Consider the following 27180-nt stretch of genomic DNA (forward strand, 5'->3'; position numbering starts at 1 on the left):
TTCAATTATGCAGGATTTCCTCTGGTTTACAAAGGTTAGTGCTGTATCTTTTCCTAACATTTTGCAATGCAGGCAACATCACTCTTAAAGGGGTACTCCAGTTGAATTATTATTATTATTATTTTTTTATCAACTGGTGCCAGAAAGTTACACAGATTTGTAAATGACTTCTATTTAAACCTTAATCAGCTGCTGTATGCTCCACAGGAAGTTGTGTAGTTCTTTTCACTCTGACCACAGTGCTCTCTGCTGACACCTCTGTCCGTGTCAGGAACTGTCCAGAGCAGGAGAGGTTTTCTATGGGGATATACTTCTAGAGAGAGCACTGTGGTCAGACAGAACATAAATTAAAAAAGAAAAGAACTTCCTGTGGAGCATACAGCAGCTGATAAATACTGGAAGGATTAAGATTTTTTTTTTATAGAAGTAATTCGCAAATCTGTATAACTTTCCAACTTTCCAATGGAGTACCCCTTTAATTAAATAAATGATCCCTTGTTGTTATTATTATTTCCTTTTCTTCTATATAAAACATTAGGTTCTGTTAGTCCTTTTGCAATAAAAATCCAAATATTTTGGACAAAAACGGTCCGTCGTTTGCTATTTCTCAAATCAAATTTTCCTTCTTTGCAGTTGACATGCATGTGGGATGACATTAGGTGGCTACGTCAGAGTATGTCAATATCTATGTCTTCTTCCACCGCCCTGCAGGCTAGACAGAAGATGTTGGCAGCAGCCGCCCAACTTCAGGTTGGTTCTCCTGTGCAAAGCTGCATTTTGTCTCCCCAGAAATGTTATATCTTATTTTTAAGATGTTAAAGTGCAACTGTTATGAACTCGGTGCTATACAGTGGTCCCTCAAGTTACAATATTAATTGGTTCCAGGACGACCATTGTATGTTGAAACCATTGTATGTTGAGACCAGAACTCTATGGAAACCTGGTAATTGGTTCTGAAGCCTCAAAATGTCATCCAAAAATAGGAAAAAGTGAGGATTAAAGAAATAACTAATATAGATAAAGCAAATTGTTACGCCTAGCGCTCCGGGTCCCCGCTCCTCCCCGGAGCGCTCACGGCGTCTTTCTCCCTGCAGCGCCCCGGTCAGTCCCGCTGACCGGGAGCGCTGCACTGTTTTGGCCGTTGGGGATGCGATTCGCACAGCGGGACGCGCCCGCTCGCGAGTCGCATCCCAGGTCACTTACCCGTCCCGGTCCCCTGCTGTCATGTGCTGGCGCGCGCGGCTCCGCTCTCTAGGGCGCGCGCGCGCCAGCTCTCTGAGACTTAAAGGGCCAGTGCACCAATGATTGGTGCCTGGCCCAATTAGCTTAATTGGCTCCCACCTGCTCCCTGCCTTTATCTAGTCTCCTCCCTTGCACTCCCTTGCCGGATCTTGTTGCCTTGTGCCAGTGAAAGCGTTTAGTGTGTCCAAAGCCTGTGTACCTGAACTTCTGCTACCCATCCTGACTACGAACCTTGCCGCCTGCCCCCGACCTTCTGCTACGTCTGACCTTGCTTCTGCCTACTCCCTTGTACCGCGCCTATCTTCAGCAGCCAGAGAGGTGAGCCGTTGCTAGTGGATACGACCTGGTCACTACCGCCGCAGCAAGACCATCCCGCTTTGCGGCGGGCTCTGGTGAAAACCAGTAGTGGCTTAGAACCGGTCCACTAGCACGGTCCACGCCAATCCCTCTCTGGCACAGAGGATCCACTACCTGGAAGCCGAATCGTGACAGTAGATCCGGCCATGGATCCCGCTGAGGTGCCGCTGCCAAGTCTCGCTGATCTTCCCACGGTGGTCGCTCAGCAATCGCAGCAGATTGCCCAACAAGGACAGCAGCTGTCGCAGTTGACCGCCATGTTACAGCAAATTCTGCCTCTGCTACAGCAGCAACCATCTCCTCCGCCAGCTCCTGCACCTCCTCCGCAGCGAGTGGCCGCTCCTAACCTCCGCTTGTCCCTGCCGGACAAATTTGATGGGGACTCCAGACTCTGCCGTGGATTTTTGTCTCAGTGTTCCCTGCATATGGAGATGTTGTCAGACTTGTTTCCTACAGAACGGTCTAAGGTGGCGTTCGTAGTAAGTCTTCTTTCAGGAAAGGCCTTGTCTTGGGCCACACCGCTCTGGGACCGCAATGATCCTGCCACAGCCACAGTCCAGTCCTTCTTTGCTGAAGTCCGAAGTGTCTTTGAGGAACCTGCCCGAGCCTCTTCTGCTGAGACTGCCTTGCTGAACCTGGTCCAGGGTAATTCTTCCGTTGGCGAGTACGCCATACAATTCCGTACTTTTGCTTCTGAACTATCCTGGAATAATGAGGCTCTCTGCGCGACCTTTAAAAAAGGCCTATCCAGTCGCATCAAGGATGTGCTGGCCGCACGAGAGATTCCTGCCAACCTCCAAGAACTCATCCATTTGGCTACCCGCATTGACATGCGTTTTTCTGAGCGACACCAAGAGCTCCGCCAGGAAAAAGACTTAGATCTCTGGGCACCTCTCCCACAGCATCCTTTGCAGTCTTCGCCTGGGCCTCCCGCCGAGGAGGCCATGCAAGTGGATCGGTCTCGCCTGACCCAGGAAGAGAGGAATCGCCGTAGAGAAGAAAATCTCTGTCTGTACTGTGCCAGTACTGAGCATTTCTTGGTGGATTGCCCTATCCGTCCTCCACGCCTGGGAAACGCACGCACGCACCCAGCTCACGTGGGTGTGGCATCTTTTGCTTCTAAGTCTTCTTCTCCACGTCTCACGGTGCCCGTGCGGATTTCCCCTACAGCCAACTCCTCCATCTCAGCCGTGGCCTGCTTGGACTCTGGTGCCTCCGGGAATTTTATGTTGGAGTCCTTTGTTAATAGATTCAGCATCCCGGTGACCCGTCTCGTCAAACCGCTCTACATTTCCGCGGTCAACGGAGCCAGATTGGACTGCACCGTGCGTTACCGCACAGAACCCCTCCTGATGTCTATCGGACCCCACCACGAAAGGATTGAGTTCTTCATTCTCCCCAACTGTACCTCTGAGGTCCTCCTCGGTCTGCCTTGGCTCCGGCTTCATTCCCCCACCATTGATTGGACCACCGGGGAGATCAGGAACTGGGACTCTGCCTGCCACAGGAAGTGCCTCTCCCCCCCTCCCAGTCCCATCAGGCAAGCCTCTGTGCCTCCCCATGGCCCCCGTCCTGGTGTCACACTGCCCCGTGCCAGGCCTCGCCCTCTGCCCTCCCTCCCCATTCCCACTCCTGCTGTACTGCCTGCCGTTGAGGAAACCCTCCATTCTTTCCCGGTGTCCTCATCCCAGGGGAGGCAGTTACCGGACAAAGAGAAGGGGAGACCTAAGGGGGGGGGTACTGTTACGCCTAGCGCTCCGGGTCCCCGCTCCTCCCCGGAGCGCTCACGGCGTCTTTCTCCCTGCAGCGCCCCGGTCAGTCCCGCTGACCGGGAGCGCTGCACTGTTTTGGCCGTTGGGGATGCGATTCGCACAGCGGGACGCGCCCGCTCGCGAGTCGCATCCCAGGTCACTTACCCGTCCCGGTCCCCTGCTGTCATGTGCTGGCGCGCGCGGCTCCGCTCTCTAGGGCGCGCGCGCGCCAGCTCTCTGAGACTTAAAGGGCCAGTGCACCAATGATTGGTGCCTGGCCCAATTAGCTTAATTGGCTCCCACCTGCTCCCTGCCTTTATCTAGTCTCCTCCCTTGCACTCCCTTGCCGGATCTTGTTGCCTTGTGCCAGTGAAAGCGTTTAGTGTGTCCAAAGCCTGTGTACCTGAACTTCTGCTACCCATCCTGACTACGAACCTTGCCGCCTGCCCCCGACCTTCTGCTACGTCTGACCTTGCTTCTGCCTACTCCCTTGTACCGCGCCTATCTTCAGCAGCCAGAGAGGTGAGCCGTTGCTAGTGGATACGACCTGGTCACTACCGCCGCAGCAAGACCATCCCGCTTTGCGGCGGGCTCTGGTGAAAACCAGTAGTGGCTTAGAACCGGTCCACTAGCACGGTCCACGCCAATCCCTCTCTGGCACAGAGGATCCACTACCTGGAAGCCGAATCGTGACACAAATCCTTACATATAAAAGTAATAAAGATCTGCTGGGAGCTGTAATCACTGTCTATTTCAGTGTTTCCCAACCAGGGTGCCTCCAGCTGTTGCAAAACTACAACTCCCAGTATGCCCGGACAGCCGTTGGCTGTCCGGGCATACTGGGAGTTTTAGTTTTGCAACAGCTGAAGGCACCCTGGTTGGGAAAAAATGGTTTATGTAGAGGACAGGAGCTTCTTCAGGGTCCTATACAGTACACACAGTGTCCCAAATGGAGCCGCCCTTACTTGGTGTCCAAAAGGAGCAGCTAAACCCTGGTACAGGTAAGGAGTAGTACAGAACTTGTAGTTCCTCCCTGTACTGTAGGGGGCGCTACCAGACACCAGTCAGTGCATGCACTTCAGTAATGCATGTGATTTACCAGTGAATGCCCATTCTGATTGGTCAGTTCCTGCAGTTGTGACACGTTTCACAGATCTGGACTGTCCGTACATTGTATGCTGAGTCTAGTTTCAAGTTACAATGGTCCAGAAAAGACCATTGTATGTTGAAACTATTGTATGTTGAGGCCATTGTAAGTTGAGGGATCGCTGTATAACCTACGCACAGCCTTTGTAGTGTGTGCAGATGGTGTGTTCACATTGCCGTCACGCTTTGTGCTGTTCTGGGTCCATTTGCCAGACTGCCCCAAAACGAGTCGGAGCACAACTGACTCCACCGGGTCACCACCAGTGTCAATGGGATCCGTCAGGATTCCGATAGTTTACTGGAATTTTAAATGCTTCCTTTCATCTCTCAGACAAATTTCCTCTCCACTAAACTCTATCAGTATCCCCCACTATGCTTAGAGGACTGCTGAATATACACTATGGGGGGTATTTATCAAAGGATTTATGTGGGGGTTTTTTTCACGTAACTTTGGCGCAATACTTTGGCGCAGTGTCTTTTTGTGCCAAAGTTTGGCGCATCTTCTCCACTGTCATTTTTACAACTTTCCTAAAATCACATGGTCCTGTGTGTGATTTTAACTTTAGTCAGTAATTCATCATTTGCTCCAATCGATCTTTGGCGCAAATCCCGTTTTTTTGGCGCAAATCCCCGCCACAAAATTTTGCACATGGAAAACACACTTAGCAATGTCAGAAAATGTCAAGGCGTCAAAATACATTAAAACATTATTTTTGTGAAAGCAGCGACGCCTCCAGGGCTGCGCAATACTATCCTGCGACATAGTTGTCTCTGAGGAGCCTTCACCCTCCGTTGAGCCAGCATTGGACATGGCCGCACAGGTTCAGGAAAGGTAAAGCACTAAAGCAGTGGTCTCCAACCTGCGGACCTCCAGATGTTGCAAAACTACAACTCCCAGCATGCCCGGACAGCCAACGGCTGTCCGGGCATGCTGGGAATTGTAGTTTTGCAACATCTGGAGGTCCGCAGGTTGAAGACCACTGCACCAAAATAACAAAAACAAAAAAAAAAAACTACCCAAGTTGAAAATAAAATCCATTTCACATGGTGGCCATAAACCCCACAAAAGAAAATAACTCATGTCGCTTGCTGATATACTGCAGGAGGGACTCCGAAATGGTAAAACAGGGTAAAATACGCGTCCTCTGTGGGGGTAAGTTCTGTGTAAAAGGCGCTGCGAACAGCTGATTTCAACATTTGAGCCAAAATTACTAACAACTTGCACCAAATGATAAATTTGGTGCAGGTCCACGAAAACCAAAGTGAAAAAAAAAGGGTAAAAAGAAACTGTCAACAGGCAAAATTGATAAATATGGTCCTGATTTACTAAGAGTGGAGTGCTTATTCTGGAGTGATTTCAATATCACTCGTCTTTTTTTTTTTTTTCAGGCTTATTTACTATTCTCTCGCACATGTCTGTTTTTTTTACGTGTTGCACATTTTTTTTGTGTCACACTAATCATTTGTGTCGCACAAACTTTTTGGGGAGATTAAAGAACATTTTGAAAAAAACATTATTTGTGTGAGTCAAAAGGGTTTTGACTAGTTTGTTTAAAAATATTTTCATTAATTAAAAGTATTCATGTGTTTATAATTTTTTTTAAATTCAAACAATTAACATTGTTTATCAGTTTGGGCGCTCCATTGATTTAAAACTAAGATTGCAAATGTGTTAAAAAAAAAAAAAAAAAAAAAATATATATATATATATATATATATATATATATATATATATATATATACATACACCGTATTTATCGGGGTATACCATGCACCGGCCTATAACACACCCTCATTTCACCAAGGATATTTGGGTAAAAAAAGTTTTTTACCCAAATATCCATGGTAAAATGAGGGTGCGTGTGTGCGCGTGTATACCCCGATAAACCCCCAGGAAAGGCAGGGGGAGAGAGGCCGTCGCTGCCCGCTTCTCTCCCCTTGCCTTTCCTGGGGTCTAGAGCTTAGCTGCCGGCCCTTCTCTCCCCCTGGCTATCGGCGCCGCTGCCCGTTCTGTCCCCCTGACTATCGGTGCCGCGCCGTGCAGCGCATAGCAACGACGCAGGGGACGCACACCGGAGGCCTGAAGCAGCGCGGACCCGACCACGGCAACAGGTAATTATGCAACCGGGGATGGGGGAGGCAACGGGGCAGCGGTGCCAACAATGGGTGGCGCTGCCCCTTCTCTCCCCCTGTCTGTCGGTGCCCCATTGCCGGCGCCGATAGCCAGAGGGAGAGAAGGGCGGGCAGCAGGGATCTAGACCCCAGGAAAGGCAGGGGGAGAGAAGCGGACAGAGACGGCCTCTCTCCTCCTGCCTTTCCTGGGGGTGTATCGGCGTATAACACGCACATAGACTTTAGGCTAAAAATTTTAGCCTATATGTACAGTATGTCCCCCTTTAGCCCGTGCAGTATGTCCCCCTTTAGCCCGTACAGTATGTCCCCCTTTACACATAGAGCTCATTGGGACCACTGCTCTACGTCCTCAGCTCGGGGAGATGAGGGAGAGGGCCTGCCGTGGAGATTTACGTCCTCAGGGAGGGGGCGTGCCATTGAGATCTGCGTCCAGCCGAGCTCAGGGAGGGGAGATGAGGGAGGGGGCGTGAACCTCCTCCCTCCCCTTGCTCTGCCCTCCCCAAGCTCTAGCTTCGGAAATGTTCGGAGAGCTGGGGGAGGAGCGGACGCATGGATCTACGGGGGCGCAAAAAACCACCTCACACCGGCGTCGGGAGCTTGTGATGTCATAGCCCCACCCCCCAATATGTCACGCCCCACCCCCTCAATGCAAGTCTATGAGAGGGGGCGTGACGGCTGTCATGCCCCCTCCCATAGACTTGCATTGAGGGGGTGGGGCGTGACGTCATGGGGGCTATGACGTCACAAGCTCCCGGCACCGGCTCCAGCATTGGGAACAGTTTGTTCCAAACGCTGAGCAGCGGAGAACCCCTTTAAGCCACATTTGCATATTAAGAAAAAAGCTTATGAGGACTATATAGATACTAGCCCAACCTAGCAATGTTCTGCTTTCCATCCATGTTTCACTTATCACTGGTTACTCTTTCTAGGATAAGCCTCAACAGACCAAGTGCAAAAATAAGACTCCACCCCCTCTTTAGCCGCAAAGCCAAAGGCCTCATAGGACACATAGGCTCGGTATGTAGAGGCATATCAGAGGGGAAAATAAGTCAAGATGGCAGACAACCTATGGCATGCATATCAACTAAAACGCAGCACTACTACATAGGAAAAAAATGCTGGAGTGCTTCTTTAAATTAATTTTGTCTTTTATTACTAACCTTCAGTTAATTGATATGTTATGGAATTTATATTATTTATTATGGGCCTCATGTGTCTCCGTATTTTGTCATTACTTCTGTGGTTACAGCTTCTCCTCAGGTTTAGTAACCATACATCTCCTGCACTTATGTCATTCAATACTCAGCATGTTTTGTCTCCAAATAATTCGGCTTCTCTCCAGAGCTTCGGTCAGCATGGTATTACATGTCAACACTGGTGCGGGGAGCATTGTTTGGCCAAGTAGTAGAGGGACCCTTGTTCCTGCAGAACATAGACAAATGCTGCACAAGTAGCTTCTGAGCATTATCCTATAGGCAACTGTTGGGCCAGAAAATTTAAAAAAACGTGTGACATAATGCATGGGAGATTAGAAACTTCATTAAATATTTAGAACTTTATCTGTAATTTCTTAAAGATGCTACCTATGTTGGGAATTAAAGAGAGAGAAACATGGCTGATCATTCCAAGAACCAAGAAGTGGTACTCCGCCTCTAGACATCTCATCAGGATAAGATGTCTGATCGTGGGGATCCTGCAGCTGGGGACCCCACGATCTTGGCTGCGGCACCTCAGTGCACAGAGCGGGCAGGAGGCTCGTGACGTCATGGTCACGCCCCCTCAATGCAATTCTATTGGAGGGGGCGTTACCGTGACGTCATCACCCTCTGGCGCTGCACCTGACACTCTAAACAAACATTAGGTGCAGCAGAGAGATCGCAGGGGTCCCCAGTGGTGTGACCCCTATGATCAGACATCTTATCCCCTATCCTTTGGTCTAGGGGTGGAGTACTTCTTTCACCTTTTTTGTTGTTAATGTAGTTTTATAGTTTTTTTCTAATCGTCCAATCACTTGATTTGTATGGATATAGAATAATTTTATTGCTCATTATTGCCCATCACATTTCTAGGATATGCCATAACTTTATAGTCATCAGGGATCTAACCTCTGGGACTCCTACCTATTGTGACAGTGAAAGGTGTGCAGCTCTGGTGTAGTTGTTTGCCCCTTCTGGGTTTTGCTGTACTCTCCGGTTGTGCAAGACCAACAGCTGGCCCGATTCAATTCTCTTCCCAGCCAGAAGATGTTCTTTAGGGGAGAAACAGTGAAAGGGGAAGTAGCTCTATGCCAGCGATGTGGCCCCTTGTTTCACACAATTAGTGAGGGTCCCAAAAGTCAGATCCCCGCCTATCATAAAGCCATACCCCTTTAACATTAAACATATCAACAATATTCCAATAGTATATATATTACTATATATTACTATCATTATTATTAGAATTAGAATTTATGTACTTTTACGATAGGTTTAATTTTTTTTTCCTCCTAGAATTTGCTTGGCACCCACAACTTAGGACGGGTATATTATGAGCCCATAAAGGATAGACATGGCAATGTCTTAATAGTCACAATTCGGGAAGTTGAAACATTGTATTCCTTTTTTAATGGCAAATGGATGCAAATTTCTAAGTTGCAAAGCCAGAGGAAATCCCTATCGACTCCTGAGGAACCAACAGCACTGGATATCCTGCTCATAACAATCCAGGTAATGATGGTACTTGCCGTAAAATACTGTTATCCTGACATTAGAAGGGTCATAATAGTAATGAAAATGTACATATTTATAGACAGCTCTTACTCTGATTAAACTAACAATATAACAAAATTGTATAACAATAGAACAGTATAACAATTTTGGCATCGCCCCCTCCATTCATGTCTGGACATGAATGGAAGGGGCGTGGCTTGATGGTGCAAGGGGGCGTGATGTCAAGTCTCCAGTCCTGGAAATAAAGAGGTTTCTGAGACTGGAGACGCAGCCCTGCATAGAATGCCAGTGCTGCACATAGATTGCGGGGGGTCCCAGCGGCAGTCTCCCTGCGATCAGACATCTTATCCCCTATCCTTTGGATAGGGGATAAGATGTATTTGAACGGAATACCTCTTTAAAGCAGATGAAGATATAAATACAGACCTAGGTGTAAAGCAGAAACATGAAACTATGTCTGGAGTTTAGTACTGACAACCAGATGAGACCAAGTTGGGATACACTTTTGCCAGATGGTTTGAAGGAAAAATGTGTCTCAGGGTCTTAATGCATGTATGGACTCTAGTTTGTAGGTCTGGTTGACCAGTCTTAGTGTTACTTACAAGGAGGGGGAGGTGGGAATCTTCCAAGACTTTGCCATGTTAGCTGCACTGCCAAGAGTATATGACTCGAGGGATTGATATAGAGTTTAGAAAACATTAGGCAAATGTTGGGTTAGAGAGCCTTTTGTTGGCTGTGGTGGAAATGGTACTAAACATTTTCAACAGGCATGGTCGGTTTTTTGGATGTTGTCCCACTGTTGCCTTATATGTGTTTTATACTTTTGTACTGTTTAGTGCTGTATTCTCATGTTTTGTGCTGTAACTTTGTTTGTTCCATGCTTGGCTTTTAGCATTTACATGCCCACCCATACACCATGAAAGGGTCATTCCGGTGGAAAATATTTTTTTTTAATTAACTGAAAGTAGAACAGATTTATAATTGACTTCTGTTTAAAAATCTTAAAGGGGTATTCCAGGCAAAAACTTATTTTTTATGTATCAACTGGCTCCGGAAAGTTAAACAGATTTGTAAACTACTTTTATTAAAAGATCTTAATCCTTCCAATAGTTATTAGCGTCTGAAGTTTTCTGTCTAACTGCTCAATGATGATGTCACGTCCCGGGAGCTGTGCATGATGGGAGAATATCCCTTGCATGATGTGAAAATATCCCCATAGGAGCTGGACAGCTCCCGGGACGGGAGTCATCAGAAAGCAGTTAGACAGAAAACAGCAACTCAACTTCAGAAGCAAATAACTATTGGAAGGATTAAGATTTTTTTAATAGAAGTAATTTACAAATCTGTTTAACTTTCCGGAGCCAGTTGATATATAAAACAAAGTTTTTGCCTGGAATACCCCTTTAATCCTTCCAGTACATATTAGCTGTGGAATCCTACAGAAGAAGTTATTTTCTTTTTGAATTTATTTTCTGTCTGACCACAGTGCTCTCTGCTGACACCTCTGTCCATGTTAGGAACTGTCCGGAGGAGGATAGGTTTGCTATGGGGATTTGTTCCTGCTCTGGACAGTTCCTAAAATGGACAGAGGTGTCAGCAGAGAGAACTGTGGTCAGACAGAAAATAAATTCAAAAAGAAAATAACTTCCTGTAGAGAAAACAGCAGCTGATAAGTACTGGAAGGATTAAGATTTTTAAATAGAAGTAATTTACAAATCTGTATACATTTCTGGCACCAGTTGATAAAAAATAAATAAAAAATAGTTTTCCACTGGAGTACCCCTTTAAGCTAATCTTCTAGAGAGGGGAGGAGATTGCTCTAGGCCCAGGCTCTTAACAGATAAGGAAGTTGAGTTCATTTCAGCCTCTACATGGGAGGATGTGTTGAGTCAGTACAGCGTTTCTTATGAGATGTTGCGCAGAGGAGTATAGCTAAGAATGCCAATGAAAGAGGAGCTGTCCAGCATCTCTCAATGAAGAGCTACTATCACATTCAGGAAAGCTTAGGACTATCCTAGCTCCTGAAACATTAAAGAGGTACCCCGCTGGAAAACATTTTTTTTTTATTCAACTGGTGCCAGAAAGTTAAACAGATTTATAACTTATGGTATGTAGAAACATATATGAATGTCCGGCACAGCACTGGTAGGCAAGGGTTATGCATTGAAGTGGTAGGATCCGCACGTGAGGAGTACAATGAGACCATACAAGGTGCCAATACGTGGTGCAGGTAAGAAAGGCACGTGTGTGTGCCCTCGGCGTTCCTGCCGGTGTCCTTCTTCTTGTGTTCATGTCCATGGCCTTCACGGAATAAAGTCTTGGTGCACAAGCTTACGGGTGAGTGCGGTTTTCTTCTACTATTCAGATTTATAACTTACTTCCATATAAAAATCTTAATTCTTCCAGTACTTACCAGCTGCTGTATGTTCCATAGGAAGTTCTTTTCTTTTTTGAATTTCCTTTCAGTCTCACCACAGTGCTCTCTGCTGACACCTCTGTCTATTTTAGGAACTGTCTAGAGTAGGAGAAAATCACCATAGCATACCTCTCCTGCTCTGGACAGTTCCTGAAACGGATAGAGGTGTCAGCAGAGAGCACTGTGGTCAGACAGAAAGGAGATTCAAAAAGAAAAGAACTTCCTGTAGAGCATACAGCAGCTGATAAGGACTGGAAGGTTTAAGATTTTAAAAAATAAGTAATTTACAAATCTGTTTAACTTTCTGGCACCAGTTGATTTAAAAAAAAAAAAAAAAAAAGTTTTCCAGCGGAGTACCCCTTTAACTTAACTTATCGTAGCCCCTCTTAGGAACTAAAGAAAATTAAAGTTTCAAGAGATAAAGGAAATAATTATACAGCCTGTGGGGAGAAGGTGTACAAGAGCCTCATGGTATCACCCAAGGACCTCACTAGTCTTCAGGTTGTTCCTTGGTTTAAGTGGCTGCCGAGCTACAGAACTTCAGAAACCTGCACCCCATAGTCAGGCATTGCAGCCAAAGAAGTGAGTGGAGACTTTTGGGAAAACTTGTAGCCGACCAGTTAGTATTTACCCATGAACTGAAGACACGGGAATAGTGACGCAAACAAGAGTTTGGCTTTACAAGGGAGCAATTCACGGGAGATCTATTGCTTGGCCTCCCCCGTCCCCCAATATTTCTTTCACTTCTAAATTGAAACCGAGAAGGGTCTGTCATTGCTAAATAATATTTGGAAGATTCCACCCAAGTGAGATTTCTAGACAATCAATATTTGGACTAATGCAATACTTCCTGTAGCAAACACCGGTATGAAAGGACGGTGATTTATTTAGCATTCCTAGAAATGAATTCTAAAGATGGCATCCGCTTACATTAAGAAAATGCCTGTCTAACTTTGGTTGTCTTTCAATTCGCTAATGCTGATGCCTTTTATAATCACAGACTGTAATGTTTGACTGTTGCAGTTTGCAGCCATCGATGATGGAGGAATCTCAGACGTAGTGTTTTACGTATTCAGAACAGCTATCACATTTAGAATTAGCTCTTTCCCTTCACACTTGAGTAAACCTACAGTAAATTATTAACGAGAGAGAATGCACCGAGTTGTGAGGATATATCTTGTACAGAAAATAAGAGAAAGTTACAATGGTAGAAAAACGTATCAACCAAGACTTGTCTATCTCCTTATCGATGGTGTTTTTTTGCTGGTTATGTTAGTATACATAATATTTAGAGTTGAGTGAACTTTTTCAAAACTTAGGTTCGAAGGTCTCTTAGAACTTTCTGAAAAAGTGGCAATGAAATAAGCCTCAAATCATGTGTACAACACTGCCTAAGAGCTGTAAAGCCCTGTAGAACACTGCTTGGATCGCCTAGGATATATTCAAGTAGTTTTAAGGCTTAGTTAATAAAAAAAAATGACAGCGACATGCAGTAGCCCAACGTAACTAACAGCTTGTTTAAAAACACACTGCGCTAGCTGCTTTAGTATGCTTCAACACTAAAACAATGGGTTTTTTCGAGCTTAAAGATGCAGCAGCGTCACTGTCATCTGAGCTCATCAGATCAGGAGGCCTACGTCTGTTACGTCTGGCAGGTGTTCTGGCCTTACCTCGCCTATGCTCTTCTTTGCTAACAGTACCACTATCCTACTGCTCTAAACATGTCATCTCCTCCTCACCTGGTTCCCATGTCCTGTCCAACACTACATCGCCATGAACATCTAATTCAATCGGTCTGGCTTCAAAGAGAATGCCAGCTCGACATGGCACCGGATACAAAAGGAATGGAGATCAGATAAAATCAAGATAATTTATTTCACAAGATGCAACGCGTTTCGCTGCAGGAAAGCAGCTTCATCAGGCGTTCTCCTTGAAGCCAGACCGATTGAATACCTTGCCTAGCAAGAGGGCTGCGGATACATTACCTCTTGATGCGCTTACCATTGTTGTGTATGATGCTAAACAACCACATCTGGTGAGCTGCTGTCTTATTTCACTTTTATACTGATTATCTCTCTTTTATCACACCAAGAAGCGCTCTCCTTTTTCTCCTCTTATGAACTTAATAATGTCTGATCATTGGCTTCTTGCTTCCCCTCAGCAAATCCACCATGATGCCTAACAGTGTCCCTACCATGCCTACCACCACCAATCCCACTAGTGCTATGTTCGGCCACTGCTTCCTCCTCCTCTGCAACACATTCAAAAGGATGACTGTCCTCACAAAACTCCTCCTTGAGGCTAGTGCTATCCTTCTGCTTAGAACTGGGAAGGGGGGGGGGGTGAGCAAAGACAGAGATGATGGAACAGACCATCTAGAATGGACATTACCTTTGCGACATGTAACTATAGAGGATGAGGAATCCACTGACACCTGGCTCAACGTCTTATCATCAGAATCTTTTCTTCCTCCTGAGAGGACCATGAACAAGCAACCAGTCAAGGACCTTATTCTTTTCCCAAACCACACAACCCTTGGAAGACAGTTGCAACTTTTGCTTACTGATTCTGCTGCTACTACTACCACCATGCACCTGGCTGTTGCTGCTACCCGTACTCGTGCTGATACTACCACTAACATTCTTACTGGCAGAGGACATGGTGGGAGTGCTTTGTACCCTGTCCAACAATTCCTTTACAGACATGTTTTTTTTTTTTGTTTGTTTGTTTGTTTATGAAAAAGATGTTGAAGTTATTTTTATGTTTTTGGGGTAATTTGTCACTCACCTATTGGTCAACTTTACTTGTCACTCTCAATGCTAATCAAGACATTAACCATACTAATGGCAGACAGACTAACTCAGATCCTGCCAACTATAATAGCGTCAGGAGATTTTGGGTTTATGAGTGGCCATGTGGCAGTTACTAACATCTGACTTATTTTGGGGTTGTTGACAACATCCAGAATACTTCTCAGCTAGGTTATGTCCCCACATTTAACCTCACCCCTATGCTGCGTCCTCATTGGCCTGGGAACTGCATGGTACGTAACGAAAAGCAATGATTGGATAATCTGAGGTCATGTGATCTTGCTGATAGCTGCAATGTATGCTAGGCTACCCTGATGGAATCTCAGTGTTCCCAATACTTCCTCCTCTCATTCAGGCACCAAAATGCCTTATGTTCATCATCCCTTCTGCTTATAACAGCGCCGTTGCCAGGTTCACCCTAGCCAAGCCTAGCAATCTTCGAAAGTTTGGCAAACTGCTGTAATCCCAAAGTTCTAAGCAAGACTGGGTTTGCCGGGCCCGGCTCGTTCATCTCCATTTATTAGTATGTAGGCCTAGCTTACTTTGTATGCTTTGCTGTAATGTTAATATTATTGTACTGTATCATATACATTTGTTTTACTATTTTAAAACTTAATAAAAAATGAGTTACAAAAAATACCCATACATATAACATTTGCACTAATATCAGCAAATCCAAAAGCAGCCCCCCAAGGGTAAAAATGGCCCAAATTCATAAATTTTCTTACAATGAAGCTCGTCTAGTGCAGCTAGACGGAGATTGCAGATAGCCAGGGACAGAAGATTACTACCACATGCTTCTCCCTCCAATATCTTAAGATTCATCGGGGTCTGAACACTAAGACCCCAAATTATCAAAACTTATGACATGTCTATCTGACATCAAAAGTTTATGTTAATGACGCTTTAAGTTGGCCATGCACATGAGAAACTTGGTTTCAAAAACTTGTATCCGATGTATATATACGGTATAATTATAGAATACAGTTATGAAATGATGGTGGGGGTACAAGAGAAATGAATAAAGATAAATTTTGATTTGTCTTGATTTGTCTATGTAACTAACTGCTTTTGCATCTGCAAAATCCATACATTTGCTATACGTAATGTTACATAAAAATTACTATTGTCCTAGATTCAATGGCAACCCACATTAAAATTCTTCCTGCCTAAAAGGGGTTAAAGAAAACCTCTTTATAAATACCCTTTTGGAGCATGTCGACATCAAAGAAGGGGTCTCTAATTTCTCCAATAAATCTTTTTGCCTTTTTTATCTTCTCTATCCCACATGTTCACATACATCACAGGCTGATCTGTCTTGCTCAGAGTGAATTTCATCAGATATATCGTTTTATGACTGGTCTCCAGCCCTTCTCTTCCTCTCCTGAACGATCTTTTAAAGGGGTACTCAACTGCTCAGCATTTGGCACAAACTGTTCTGAACGCTTGAGCCGGCGCCGAGAGCTTGTGACGACATAGCCCCGCCCCTCATGACATCACACCCCGCCCCCTGAATGCAAGTCCATAGAATTGCATCGAGGGGTGGGGCGTGACATCATGAGGGGGCAGGGCTATGTCATCATGAGCTCTTGGCGCCGGCTCCAGCATTCAGAACAGTTTGTTCCAAATGCTGAGCAGCGGAGTACCCCTTTAAGCTATTTTATGAACAACTGAAATACAAAGGAAAGAGACTGCAGTTAGGAAACATTGTTCTAATATAGTGCACCTGATGTGTAACCCATATAACTTCATTCTAGCTTATGGTGTTTCCTCCTTAGGACATATTGAATTACCAGAAGCGGAGCCAACAGCGCCTTTCCCCTGGACTGTACCTTGGCTTCCTGAAGCTCTGCAGCTCCGTAGATCAAATTAAGGTTCTGGTCTCCCAGAGACTTCCCAATATGTTGTGCCATGTCAAGATAAGGGACAACAGCAATATTTCCAAGTATGTCTTTCTGCTGAACTTTTCTTTAGGAAAATTAACATTTTCTATGACTTTAAAATGATCTCACGTCTTTTTGTCTTGAGCAAATACTGTCATGCTGCTTATATTAAAGTCTCATGATCTCTGAGGGTCCACAGGAGTACAACAAATTTACTTTTTGCTTACATTTTCCACTACATTGTATACTATACAAATCCGGTATAGTATCCTAAATATTAAATAAAAATTATTGTACTCAGAAACAGGGTAAATGTCTGGAGACATAGGTTTTGGCTGTTGACCAAAGGTAAATTAATAAAATTTGTATAAGTAAATATCATTATCATTATTAATAAAGGTGGGTTAACCAGTCACCAGCCAATCTCTGAATGTCTAAAGTACATAGAGCATAAGGGGACAACACTGAATGATAGCGGAGGAACATATAGATAATTAGGGAGACCAGTTAGAAAATATTATAAGCCTTTTTTTTTTATTGAAAATAGCTTTATTAGCAATCATTTGTCAACCACATATACAATAAATAATACATTCACCATACATAGCATGGCAGCACAACATACAAACATGCTATGCTATACATCGTACCACATGCTACACTTCTTCTCAACCTCCCTACCCTTACTCTCTATGTAGATCCCAAGGCCACAAGGTGGGGTCTGTGCAGTTTTAAGAATCACAGGACACTAGTAAGTCTTATTCCTAAACAGGATACAGATGTGGAGAGGTCGAAGTCCCGGCAGGGGCTCCTTTCCTCCCAGGAAGATACGACTTGGGTCTGCAGCGCTTCACCAGTGGGATAGTACAGTAGTCAGAAGTGGATTGAGAATATTTTTATGTAAAAAAAATTACAAGGTGTACAGCAGGGTGTGGACAACGCGTTTCGGGGCAGCAGCCTACTTCTTCAGGTCCAGGTGCAGGACCTGATGAAGGATTATGCTCCTCCGAAACGTGTTGTGCATACTCTTCTGTACCCCATTGTAATTTTTTTACAATAAAAATTTAAAATATTCTCAATCAACTTCTGACTACTGTACTATCCCACTGGTGAAGTCGTATCTTCCTGGGAGGAAAGGAGCCCCTGCCGGGACATCGACCTCTCCACATCTGTATCCTGCATCCTATACCGTCTTGGATGAGATCGACAGCTGGCTGCTGCCGGGATCCATCAGCAAAGATCTGCCACCATAAGTGCTACTCAGAGTTGTGCCTGTAATGTGCAACCTGCAAAGGTGAGCAGGTCCACTCCTTTACCTATCGGTTAACCCATGTGTTTTTGATAATCGGCACTTAGAGCACTATCTCTATCCCTTTTTTTCCTACATTGCTATACATTATTCCTAAACAGAGAGCAACAGAAAAATGATGCTTAAAGGGGTACTCCGGTGGAAAACATTTTTTTTTTAAATCAACTGGTGCCAGAAAGTTAAACAGATTTGTAAATTACTTCTATTTAAAAATGTTAATCCTTCCAGTATTTATCAGCTGCTGTACACTACAGAGGAAGTTCTTTTATTTTTTTAGTTCTTTTCTGTCTGACCCCAGTGCTTTCTGCTGACACCTATGTCCATGTCAGGAACTGTCCAGAGTAGAAGAGGTTTGTTATGGGGATTTGCTCCTACTCTGGCAGTTCCTAAAATGGACAGAGGTGTCAGCAGAGAGCACTGTGGTCAGCCTGAAAAGAAAAACTCAACTTTCTGTGAAGCATGCAGCAGCTGATAAGTACTGGAAGGATTAAGATTTTCATATAGAAGTCATTTACAGATCTGGTTAACTTTCTGGCACCAGTTGATATAAAAAATTTTTTTTTCCACCGGAGTACTACTTTAATGTCTCCAGACAACTCTTCAAACTTTGGTATGTATAGCATATTGTTTTTTTTCAGATAACGTTTGTTCTTTCTTGAAAGATAGGGGTTTTGTATAGGCCAAGTGTGTACCTCAAATAGATCTATTTTATTTAATTTTTTGCACACAGTTTTTTTCCTTTGGTATGCATACTGACGCAGTGAGGTGCAGATAGACACAGTAAATCGAAAATACCATTAGTAAATATGCCCCATTGTCTAAAGCCAGTGTTTATAATCATTGATACTTTTCATGTGTTAAACAATATATAATATTTTTGTTTATTTTATTTATTTACTGTTTCAGAGATGAATGGGAATGGATACAGAATCTTTCCATGTCAGAGTCTTTGGAAAATACAGAGCTCTCTCTGGACGCACATACTCACCTGTTTCTGTGCGATCTCCAGGTGGCAGTAAAAGCTCTTCTGAAACAAATCAATCTACCTCTTCATCAGGTAAAGAAACCATCACCTGAAGCCCATCACACATGACTATAGCTTTGCCTTATCTATCTTTTTGTTTATCTATCATCTATCTATCTATCCATCCATCCATCACGGTATGGTACATGGTTAAAGGGGTATTCCAGGAAAAACCTTTTTATATATATATATATTAACTGGCTCCAGAAAGTTAAACAAATTTGTAAATTACTTCTATTAAAAAATCTTAATCCTTTCAATAATTATCAGCTGCTGAAGTTGAGTTGTTGTTGTTTTCTGTCTGGCAACAGTGCTATCTGCTGACATCTTTGCTTGTCTCAGGAACTGCACAGAGTAGAAGAGGTTTGCTAATGGGATTTGCTTCTAAACTGGACAGTTCCCGAGACACGTGTCATCAGAGAGCACTTAGACAGAAAAGAATAACTCAACTTCAACACCTCATAAGTACTAAAAGGATTGAGATTTTTTTTATAGAAGTAATATACAAATCTGTTTAACTTTCTGGAGCCAGTTGATATAGATATATATATATATATATATATATATATATATATATATATATATATATAAGTTTTTTCCTAGATAACCCCTTTAAGGTTACAAAGCTTTCCTCTATCATGGTACAAAGGACTACACTGTGAGTTCTATATTCAGTCATGAACAATAGGAATGACCAAATCAAATCTGACAAATCCAAATTTGTTATGAATCTTAGGAAAAATTCGATAAGCATGAATGTAAATATTGTCGCGATTCGATTGCGCAAATTTCTTCATTAAACTCCATTTAGTGCAGTCCAGGCTCCAGGGCATCTAAAATGGCAGATGCACATGGGAGGACATGGGGTAAGGAATCCTGGGAAGGCGGGAACAAGAGTTGGTGGGATGACCCTGAATCACATGCAGCAAGCAGCCATTGTCCTCCCCTCATAAGTGAATACCACATACGTACATCTAAGTGGTGTACTATTTTGTTCCTGTTAAAGTCTTAAGGGCCTAGATACTGTGAAAGGCCAGGCAAAAGTACACACCTGCTGATGTTGTAGACAAATACTGTTTTAACCCCTTAACGACCAAGGACGTAACTGTACGTCCTGATGTGGTGGTACTTCGCACACCAGGAAGTACATTTACGTCCTGTACATGACCGCAAGCATCGAAGCATTGCTCAGGTCATGTGTGGCAGGTCCAGGCTGCTGATAGCAGCCAGGGACCCACCGGTAACGGCCGGCATCCGCGATCGCGGATGTTTGCCACCCAATCAGATGCCGTGATCAATACAGATCACTGCATCTGCGGCAGTGCAGCTACATTTTATGCCGATCTGATCGCCCATGACACAGTGGCGGGTATCAGATCAGCTAACATGGCGGAAGAAGGCCTTCCAGCAGACCAGCAGAAGATCGCCGATAATACTGATCAATGTTATGTCCTATGCATAGCACTGAATAGTATTAGCTATCAAGTTATAATAAACATATTTGGTATTGCCGCATGCGTAAATGTTCAAACTATCAAAATATAATGTTAGTGATCCGTTACTGTGAACAGCGTGAACATAAGAAAAAAAAGTCCAAATAATAAGTTTTATATACACAAATGTGGTATCAATAAAAAGTACAGATCAAGGCACAAAAAAATGAGCCTCATACCACCGCTTATAAGGAAAAATTTAAGTGTTAAAGGTCGTCAAAATAGAGGGATTTTAAAAGTACTAGTTTGGTTAAAAAGTTAGCGATTTTTTTTTAAGCGCAGCAAACAATAATAGAAAAGTATGTAATCATGGGTATCATTTTAATCATATTGACCCACAGAATAAAGAAAACATTTTAACCATAAATTGTACAGGGTGAAAACAAAACCTTAAAAAATTTGCAAAATTGCTGTTTTCTTTTTAATTTCACCACACAAATAGTAATTGTTTGGTTGTACCATACATTTAATGCTAAAATGAGTGATGTCATTACAAAAGACAACTGGTTGCGCAAAAATAAACAAGCTCTCATACTCATCTGTGGATGAAAATATAAAAGAGTTATGATTTTTAGAAGGCGAGGAGGAAAAAAAAGAAAATGCTAAAATGAAATTGGCATGGTTCAAAATGGGCTTGGTCCTTCAGGGGTTAAGCAGACTGGTGCGCATTATCCTCCCCTCTTAAGTGCATACCACATACCCACATCGAAGTGGTGTACCATTTTGTTCCTGTTAAAGTCTTAACGGCCTAGATACTGTGAAAGGCCAGCCAAAAGTACACACCTGCTGGTGTTGTAGACAAATACTTTTTTAAGAGTAGTAAAGCATATTGTCCTCCTCTCATATACGCACTAAGTATGTCAGACAGAGAAGTGCCAGGATGTGCACAGAGGAGTGGTAGAGGCCTAAATTCATCAGGCAGAGGTCGCAGCAGACTAGGGGCAAGTGGCAGGAGGAGTCTCAGTGAGAGGCCTGAGCTCCCGCTATCAGCTAGCGGTCGTGTCTTGACCAGCAACCCATCTGCCGTCATCAATTGGTTAACACGGTCATCCCCTTTATCACAAGTGACATCTGACACCCCCAGTCAACAGTTGGTGGGTTCCTCAGACACAACCCTCAGTTGGCATGGCCCTGGAGAAGTCCCTGTCCTCCCATTGCCTCTGTCCTATGCTGTTCCATCCCCCACAGAAGTATCTTATGCTGTGGGTTCAGCAGCTACTGCCCAGCAAAGAAGTGGAGGAGACATCCGCCGCTTCCTCCGCTATGCAAGTAGGGATGAGGAAAGTGGTGTGGGAGGTGATGTTGCGAGCGTTCAGGCTCCTGAACAGACACTTTGAGGAATCTGAGGAGGACATCAGTGACGTGCAGACACAACTCGATGATGATGAAGCCGATCGCACTTGGGAGTCGGGTGCAAACGGGGCTTCATCATCATCAGGAGAAGAAGGTTGCAGGTTGCCCGTGAGGCAGCAGCTGAGTCAGCAAGGTGGTAGCATGGTTGGCAGTCAGCATGGTGGCAGAAGTGAAAAGTCTGGGCATGCCATCTGCTTCACTGCAGCCCACCTTCCTGGGAGGTAGTGGAACAGGGGTTCCTGGAGTCTGCGGCAGTAGCAGTCAATCAGTGTGGACTGTTGATGGGAAAATCAGATACTCGGTGGTGTGGCAGTCTTTCATCAAGCATCCGGAGGATATTAACATTGCCACATGCAAGATGTGTTGGCAGAAGGTGAAGCATGGCCAGGGTCCCAATGTTGGCACCACAGCCCTGTGTCAACATATGCAGTGTCACCATGAAGTGGCCTGGGAGAACCATTGCTTCGATGTGGTGGTCAAGCCTGCTTCATCACCCAGTGGTACACCGCTCCCTTTCAGCCATCCAAGGCTCCACTACCTCAGCAAAGGGAGCTGTTTATCATACCCATCTTCTGTCGCTCCAGATGCAGTACCAGCCCTGCAAAATTTTGTGGAACAGAAGGTGGGCCAGTCCTTGAGCCTGTCGGTGTGTACCAAAGTGCACAACAATGCGGACGTATGGAGCTGTAATTACGGTCAGGGACAAGACATGTCCTTTACGGCCCACTGGGTGAATGTGGTTCCTGGCAAGCCACAACACCAACTTGGACAGGTCACACCGCTTTCACCTCCACGCTCTCACGTTATTGGTCCTGTAACAGTGTGCGACTCTGCCTCCTCATCCTTCACAGTGTCCTCAGCCTCCACAAGTCTCAGTGCCCCTCCCGCATACCATGTGTGCAGGGCACGGCGGTGTCACGCTGTTCTTCTCATGGTTTGAGTTGGCAAACGAGTCACACATAGGAGGAACTGTTAAAAGTCATTCCTCAAGAAATCGAATCATGGCTTACTCCATGAAAACTGGAAATGGTATGCAGTGGAGATGGAGGCAGAGAGTTCCTCCGAGTAACTTGCACAAATGGCACGATGCATGCTCGGGACCGCCGAATTGTCACCATTCGGCAGTGGGTTGACTTCTGGCTTTCCACCTTATTGGACCCTCGCTACCAGCACAAAATGGGGAACTTTTTTACACCCACTGAGAGGGAGGACAAACTGACCTACTACAGAGACATCATACGTAGTTGTCACGATTCGGCTTCCAGGTAGTGGATCCTCTGTGCCAGAGAGGGATTGGCGTGGACCGTGCTAGTGGACCGGTTCTAAGCCACTACTGGTTTTCACCAGAGCCCGCCGCAAAGCGGGATGGTCTTGCTGCGGCGGTAGTGACCAGGTCGTATCCACTAGCAACGGCTCACCTCTCTGGCTGCTGAAGATGGGCGCGGTACAAGGGAGTAGGCAGAAGCAAGGTCAGACGTAGCAGAAGGTCGGGGGCAGGCGGCAAGGTTCGTAGTCAGGATGGGTAGCAGAAGTTCAGGTACACAGGCTTTGGACACACTAAACGCTTTCACTGGCACAAGGCAACAAGATCCGGCAAGGGAGTGCAAGGGAGGAGACTAGATAAAGGCAGGGAGCAGGTGGGAGCCAATTAAGCTAATTGGGCCAGGCACCAATCATTGGTGCACTGGCCCTTTAAGTCTCAGAGAGCTGGCGCGCGCGCGCCCTAGAGAGCGGAGCCGCGCGCGCCAGCACATGACAGCAGGGGACCGGGACGGGTAAGTGACCTGGGCTGCGATTCGCGAGCGGGTGCGTCCCGCTGTGCGAATCGCATCCCCAACGGCCAAAACAGTGCAGCGCTCCCGGTCAGCGGGACTGACCGGGGCGCTGCAGGGAGAAAGACGCCGTGAGCGCTCCGGGGAGGAGCGGGGACCCGGAGCGCTAGGCGTAACAGTAGTCAGTTGGCCGATGCCTATCTGCGCCATTGTCCATCCTCTCGCAGGTCTGACGCTAGGGGGGGGTCCCTCTGCGCTCACCTTCCACTGCCATGGCTGCTGGGGAGGGGTGGCAGGAGCAGTACCAGCTCCATCAGCAGCAGCCGCACACAGGAACCTCTCCCTATTTTCAACTACAAACACTGCCATTTCCCTGGGTTTTTTGGTGGAAATAGAGAGTTTCTTGTGTGGGGCCACCCTTTTTAGGGTGAGTAACACTTGCCAAGAAGGGAATTAACAGTACAAGACTAGGGCCTTACAGGGGAAGTGTTTACCCCCAACTGCTACAATGGACAATATGTTGTTCCTTTCCACCTTTTGGAGGAAAGTGTTATTCGTCTTAAAATGGGCGGCCCCACACAGGAACCAATCCATATTTCCACCTAAAAAACCCTGGGTGTTTGTAGGTGGAAATAGTGAGAGGTTCCTGTGTGGGGCCACCATTTTTAGAGCAAGCAACACTTGCCAGGAAGGGAATTAATAATGCGAGAGTAGGGCCTTACAGGGGAAGTTTTTACCCCCATACGTTGTTCCCTTCAACCTTTTAGAGGACTTTGCATCACATCAATACTTGGTTGTGTAGGTGGCACATGGTGTTTTTTGCACACCTTTCCTTTTGTTTAATTTTAAAAAAAAATTGAGTCCATATATTTTATCCTAAGCATATTATTAAAAGTTAAGGCTTATGTAATGCAGATCCTCAATACTTACTTGTGCTCACCAACACTTTTAGAAAGGAGACCATTTTCTTCTGCCTACCTGCCTTAACTACGATTCTGATCCTATCACCCACCTGATGCCACACATCTGATGCCAAGTTCTCCTTTTTTCACCTTATTGTCACCCACCGCACCACTCTGTCACCGGGTCACTTACAGGACTCCTGATGCTGCTACTGCCACCTCCAAGCTTTCTCATTCTACCACCATATGTTCTCCTCATGCTGATGCCAACTCCAAGCTGTGTCATTCAGCCATTATATGGTCTCCTCATGCTGCCGCCACCTCCACGCTGGGTCTTTCAGCCACTATATGGTCTCCTCATGCTGCCGCCAACTCCAGGCTGTCATTCAGCCACTATATGGCCTTCTCATGCTGCCGCCAACTCCAGGCTGTGTCATTCAGCCACTATCTGGTCTCCTCATACTGCCGCCTCCCCAACCCTATGTCATTCAGCCACTATATTGTCTCCTTATGCTGCTGCCAACTCCATGCTTTATCATTCAGCCACTATATGGTCTCCTCATGGTGCCGCTGTGTCATTCAGCCCCTATATGGCCTCCTCATGATGCCGCCACCTCCACGCTGTGTCATTCAGCCACTATATGGTCTCCTCATACTGATGCCTATTCCAGGCTCTTTCATTGTGCCCCTCTGTGACAGTGATTCCAATAGCGATGCCTATGATCTGCATGTCATACTGAATAACAGTATTATTTCACTAACTCAGCACACACCCTATGCGTGTTACAGCAAGGCAAAGTGTTCAACACCCCTATTGAGGCTCTCTGTAGGAGAGAAATAGCCATTTTTAATAGCGAATTACCGCAAAATTCGGACTGAAACAAATTTTTGGTGAAAATTCGGCGAATCGGCCGAATCAAATTTGTCAAAAATTAGCTCATCTCTAATGAACATCCATAGAAGCAAGTTGTAACCCTATCATTTTGAAAACAGTTATCCCATCTAACTTATTTGATTGACCTTTTGTGCATTTTTAGTTCACCAGGAAAGTAATAGAATGCCTGGGCTGAGCCAAGTTTTCATGTGTTTAATTTAATTCATGAAAAGAAGGGATATGCAAAGTCAGTGTTTCACTCCAACTAGGTGTGATGGAAACTGACTGGGAATGTATGCCAAGCCAGGGGTCTCACAGGCCATTAATGCTCCACTGGGAATTCCCACGGAAAAACTCTGAAACAGCTGTCTGTAGTTGGGTATTCTTTTCTTCTAGAGAGATCTCTGGCTTGGCATGCATTCCCAGTCAGTTTACATGACTCATAGTTGGAGTGAAACGATGACTTCAAGAGAAAACCACCTAGAAAAAAGTCTGTGAAAGCTGCTTTGAATATTTTTTTTTCCAAAAGTTCCCAGTGGAGCATAAATGGCTTTTAAGTCTCCAAACATTTTTATGACACTCTCCTAGAGGAAAAACATTTGGTCCCATGATTTTATTCACATCACTCTATACAGTTGGGGGGTCCACCATATACATTAGGTGGTTGGTTGGTCCTGCCAAAAACAGCCATTTGGCTCACGAATGTGTAATGTGTATAGGGATCCATCACAATTCACAGGAGAACAAGTGTTTTTCAGCACAGGTATACATAAGCTACGAGTTGATGTGTTTTTTGTATTTTTCACTTTCTTGGCTTCATAGGCTACTCCATCCCTAGACATCTTATCCCCTATCCAAGGGATACGGGTTAAGATGTCTGATTGCGAGGGGGGGGGTTCCAGCCACTGGGACCCCCATGATCTCCGGACCGGCACCGTAGTGGTCTGAACACCAAAGTTTGCTGCTACTGTGTTCGTGACGTCACGCAACACCCCCTCCATTCATGTCTACAGAGAAGGTGTGACGGCTGGTACATAGCCATCTCACCTCCTCCCATAGACATGAATGGAGGGGGTGTGATGGCTGTGGTCAGCCGTCATCCAGCAAGGAGTGGCATTCATTCCGTGTACCAGATGACTGGGGTGTTTCACCAAAGATTGCAGGGGGTCCCAGTACCGGATGTTTAGGGGTGGAGTACCCCTTTAAAGTCTGCATAAAATTCACATTAATAAAGCTCATAGCAAACTATTGTTTCATGGCCAAAGTCTGAACAAAACATAAGCCTCACAGGATCTTTTTAACAATTCATGATTGTTAGAAAGTTTGTAGATCGTAAATATCAATGAATTCATGCGCAAAAAAATAGGTAATAAGGTGAGTCAGTTTAATCTTAAAAGGGTACTCCGCCCTTAGGCATCTTATCCCCTATCCAAAGGATAGGGGGTAAGATGTTTGATGGCGGGGGTCCCATCGCTGGGGATCCCCGCAATCTCCGTGCTGCACCTGGCGTTCATTTAGAGCATCGGGTGCAGCGACGGAAACTTATTACATCACGGCCTTGCCCCCTCTGTCATGCCCCCTCCCATTGACTAGCATTGAGGGGACATAGCCGTGACATCACTAGCAGGGCGTGACTGGGACGTCACGAGACTCCTCCCCGCATCGTTAAAGAACTAAGAAAAGCTAAAGCTAAAAAATAAGAAAAAAACAATATCCAATGATAAAACGCAAATGGCAGTCTGTTCTGTGAACCGCTCATGTACATAAACAACTAGGGGAAAACAATTGGAGACAGACTAATAAGAAGAGTAGAAAAGGACATATGTGTTGCTTACATGTTGAATTGATCAAAAAGTCATTTTGTTACTTTTTGATGACATCATCCTTATTTTTATATACAGTCTGAATGAAAATTAAATATTGATATATATATATATATATATATATATCTATATATATATATCTTGTTGATTTATTTTCATAGGACTTACGGTAATCTATTTTAAA

The 27180-nt window shown here is 45.0% G+C and overlaps 1 protein-coding gene across 11 annotated transcripts in view; it reads left to right on the plus strand.

The window, feature by feature from the left end:
* ANKFN1 (ankyrin repeat and fibronectin type III domain containing 1) overlaps positions 1-27180 on the plus strand; it is a 597928-nt gene that overhangs the window by 442274 nt on the left and 128474 nt on the right. For all 11 annotated transcript variants that reach the window (XM_056550598.1, XM_056550604.1, XM_056550603.1 and 8 more), the window contains 5 exons: positions 1-34; positions 634-750; positions 9119-9334; positions 16342-16508; positions 18662-18812. The exon at positions 1-34 is cut by the window's left edge and continues 99 nt beyond it. In XM_056550598.1, the coding sequence (XP_056406573.1) occupies positions 1-34; positions 634-750; positions 9119-9334; positions 16342-16508; positions 18662-18812 (685 nt within the window). The remainder of the gene's footprint in view (positions 35-633; positions 751-9118; positions 9335-16341; positions 16509-18661; positions 18813-27180) is intronic.

This window comes from Hyla sarda, chromosome 13, assembly GCF_029499605.1.
Source record: "Hyla sarda isolate aHylSar1 chromosome 13, aHylSar1.hap1, whole genome shotgun sequence".
Lineage (NCBI taxonomy): Eukaryota > Metazoa > Chordata > Amphibia > Anura > Hylidae > Hyla > Hyla sarda.